The 3422-nt window shown below is 41.7% G+C and overlaps 1 protein-coding gene across 1 annotated transcript; it reads left to right on the top strand.

The window, feature by feature from the left end:
- Nucleotides 1-712: 712 nt before the first annotated feature.
- On the top strand, nucleotides 713-3144 carry LOC306769320 (Fc receptor-like B; the record flags this gene model as incomplete). The annotated part of the gene is given in 4 exon segments (XM_079257886.1): nucleotides 713-950; nucleotides 1030-1322; nucleotides 1326-1500; nucleotides 3122-3144. Coding segments are annotated over 4 exon segments (729 nt in total).
- Nucleotides 3145-3422: the final 278 nt, after the last annotated feature.

The raw sequence follows: 3422 nt of genomic DNA, 5'->3' as shown, positions 1-3422 counted from the left end.
TAAGTAATGGATGGCTAGACTACCCATAACTATAAGAGCAATGAGCAGAACCTGGACAGTTGGGTTCCGTACATGCAGACTCCAACTCAGGAGATGCTCATATCCTAACTATAAGAATCATGGAAAAGGAAGGTTTTCAGCTCCATCTTAAAGGTGTGGAGGGAGTCTGCCTCCTGAACCCACGGTGGGAGCTGGTTCCATAAGAGAGGAGCCTGATAGCTAAAGGCTCTTCCTCCCATAGGACTCTTTGAGAGGACTAAAGCTGTCTTTAAAACAACAACAGCTAAAACAAAACACTGGACGTTATTAAAGGAAGCAGTACGGGAATAAATAAAATGATTCTTTTAAAACTATTTAAAAACAATGATCGATTTTACAAGAATAAACTGATTAAAAGCAGATAAAACCAATAAGACAGAACATAGCGCACTAAAACACGCTGGGTTGGAAGCCAGAGAATAAAAATGAGTTTTAAACGAGTTTAAAAATGCACGACAAGGAAGCTTGTCTGATGGTGTGTAATTCATCAGATTCCATGATTAAATCATCTGTTAATTCTTGAACAACTTCATGTAGCCTTTACTTCTGCAGCCTGATTTAATCCCACTGATCAATACATGACCAATATGATTATTCAGCTTTAATAATGAGTCAACATGATATTGATCATCATCCCGTTTTCCTCGCAGCTCGTCTGACAATGAGGCCAGAAATGTCTCAGGTTTTTGAAGGAGTCTCTGTGTGTCTGATCTGTGAGGACGACGACGGCTCTGCTGGATGGACGGTGAGGAGAAACACAACCAGAGACACCAGGACTCAGTGTGCCATCTGGGGAGAAGTAACTGGTTCTTCCTGTAAGATCAGCTACACCGTCCAGCGTGACACTGGAGTGTACTGGTGTGAGTCCAGAGAGGGAGCAACCAGTAACAGCATCAATCTGACTGTCACTGGTAAGATGAGACTGTGGAGTTAGTGGTGATGAAGCTGTGTGGAAATGGATGAAATGCTGGAGTTTGTCTCTGTGTTGAGGTGGATCAGTGATCCTGCAGAGTCCTGTCCTCCCTGTGATGGAGGGAGATGACCTCACTCTGAGCTGTCAATCAAAGCCTCCCTCCAACCTCCCAGCTGCTTTCTATAAAGATGGCTCCCTCATCAGGACTGAGTCTACAGGTCACATGACCCTCCACCATGTTAGCAGGTCTGATGAAGGTCTCTACAGGTGTAGCATCAACAGTCATGGAGAGTCTCCACCCAGCTGGATCTCTGTCACAGGTGAGGAGCTTCACTCTCATTTCAACACTTCTTTCATCCACACAGTCACCTGACCAGGTGGGATTCTCTCTGCAGGTAAACCTGGAGCCCCGCCCACTACTGTAGCCCCGCCCCCTGCCTCCTCCTCCCTCCATGTTGGCTTCATGGTGCTCCTCCACCTGCTGGTGTTCTGTCCGTACTTCATCTCCACTCTCCTCATGGTGTCTTTATATCGACGCAGAGACAAAGGTAACGCTGGAGTAATTTTCCCATGATGCAAAGCTGTATGGAGCTTTTCAGGGCGCATTCACACTGGTGCCATTTGGTCCACTTCCAACAAAACCTGCTCCACCTCCAGGGATAGTCTGGGTCGTTTGCAGCCGTCTGCTGTGGACCAAACAAGTGAACTCTGGTTGGCTTAAAAGCCGGGTGTCTCTGTTCAGGTGCAAGTAGGAAGAGTAGGAAGTAGAAGAGAAACAGAAAAACATGACATCATCTTAACCTCTGACCTTGTCGCTGTCACTTGTTCATGACTCGTTTGTTTCGTTATTAACTGTCAATAAAGATTACGTTTTTAAAGAATGACAGACACTTTGTAAGCTACATCAGACTGCAGATATTTATCGCTGCTTTATTATTTACTCGTAGTAAACCATAGACATCATATATACATAGACGCCTCTTTGAGCGCTGGAGAGTGAACCAGTGTCGCCACCATATTGGATGGGTCTCCGCTGTCGAGTCTTGCTGCAGATCAACGTAGTTTCCCCACATAACTGTTTTTTGTGGAACAACACGTTTATATTACACACAAACAAAACACTTTTCTACATAACTGGTTTATAAATAATGTTAACACAGTGAATAATTTACTAAATGCAAATGATACATTTTACTCCTACGAGGTGTTTGTGGAAAAACATGATGTTGATGCTTCACAAAGAGAGTTTTATATGTTACCATAATTACCTCCACCAAGGAGGTTATGTTTTTACCAGCTTTATGTTTGTCTGTTTGTGTTTAAGATAACTTAAAAGTTATGGACAGATGTAAATTAAATTTTCAGGACTTATTGGAAACGTGAGAAGGAAGAACAGATTTAATTTTGGTGGTGATCCAGATCACCGTTTGGATCCAGGAACTTGTTAAAGACCTTGGTGGAGGTTTACGTTCTTTGAGTTTTTTTCTGGGTAACTTCTGAATCGCACAGTTTTGATACAATACTTTATTTTCAGACTCTGTATGACTGCATCTCTATATTGATAAATTAATAAATGTGAATAAAAGAAAGAGTCAACCATAGTCAAGAGAAAGCAGCAACTATTCCTGTATTTTGTTCAGCATATGGTGCAATAACCGGCGAAATATTGAGAGCAGATCGTGTGAAATTACATTTCACAAGGTTAGATTATAATTTATTTGACCAGATAAAAATAGATAAATCCAAATGCATCAATAAACAATTAAACATGTTCGTATCAAATTCATTTATACATATATTTATATTGTAGCTACCTTATGTCTTAGTTAAATAGCATTATAAAAATATTTTAGCATAAAAGCACGTAGTTTTTAATGTTTTACAGTGATCTGTATCATAACAACATCTCTGCCCTTTGTAACAAACCAAACTATGAGAAAAATCAGGAGAAATTCATGAAGTTATCGTTGTGGTTGGACCTACACCTTACAAATGCATTGGAGGCGCATGGAGACCCATCCAAGATGGCGGCGCGATGAGACGTCAGCTTGTATAGGCAACGTGATGCTTTGCGGCGTCTATGTATATATGATCTCTATTGTAGTAGATCTTTACACTCCCGATCAATCAGTGAGCTGGATTTTCTTTTTCTTTCTTCCTCCACTGTAGCGGAGGACATCGCCCCCCAGTGACCAGTTCTTGTAACTGCAGCCCGGACTATCCTAGTGGGAATGTGCCCTAAAAATCTTAGTGGGGAGAAATAATCATATTATCTCCATGGCAACAGCACCCCCCATGCCGACCGTCCAGAGATTGGCTGAAAACGATGACATCATTGTGGGCGTGACAACTGAACATCACTTCTGAGCACATCTGAGAGCGTAGATGCTTCAAATGCGATTGTATTTTTCTTTTCTCAGTTGAACTGTAAAGGTTAAAGGTCACATTAAGGCATAAATACTTTGTAAAC

This window comes from Telmatherina bonti (assembly GCF_933228915.1).
Source record: "Telmatherina bonti genome assembly, chromosome: 18".
NCBI lineage: Eukaryota > Metazoa > Chordata > Actinopteri > Atheriniformes > Telmatherinidae > Telmatherina > Telmatherina bonti.
This window is presented reverse-complemented; position numbering and strand designations above follow the sequence as displayed.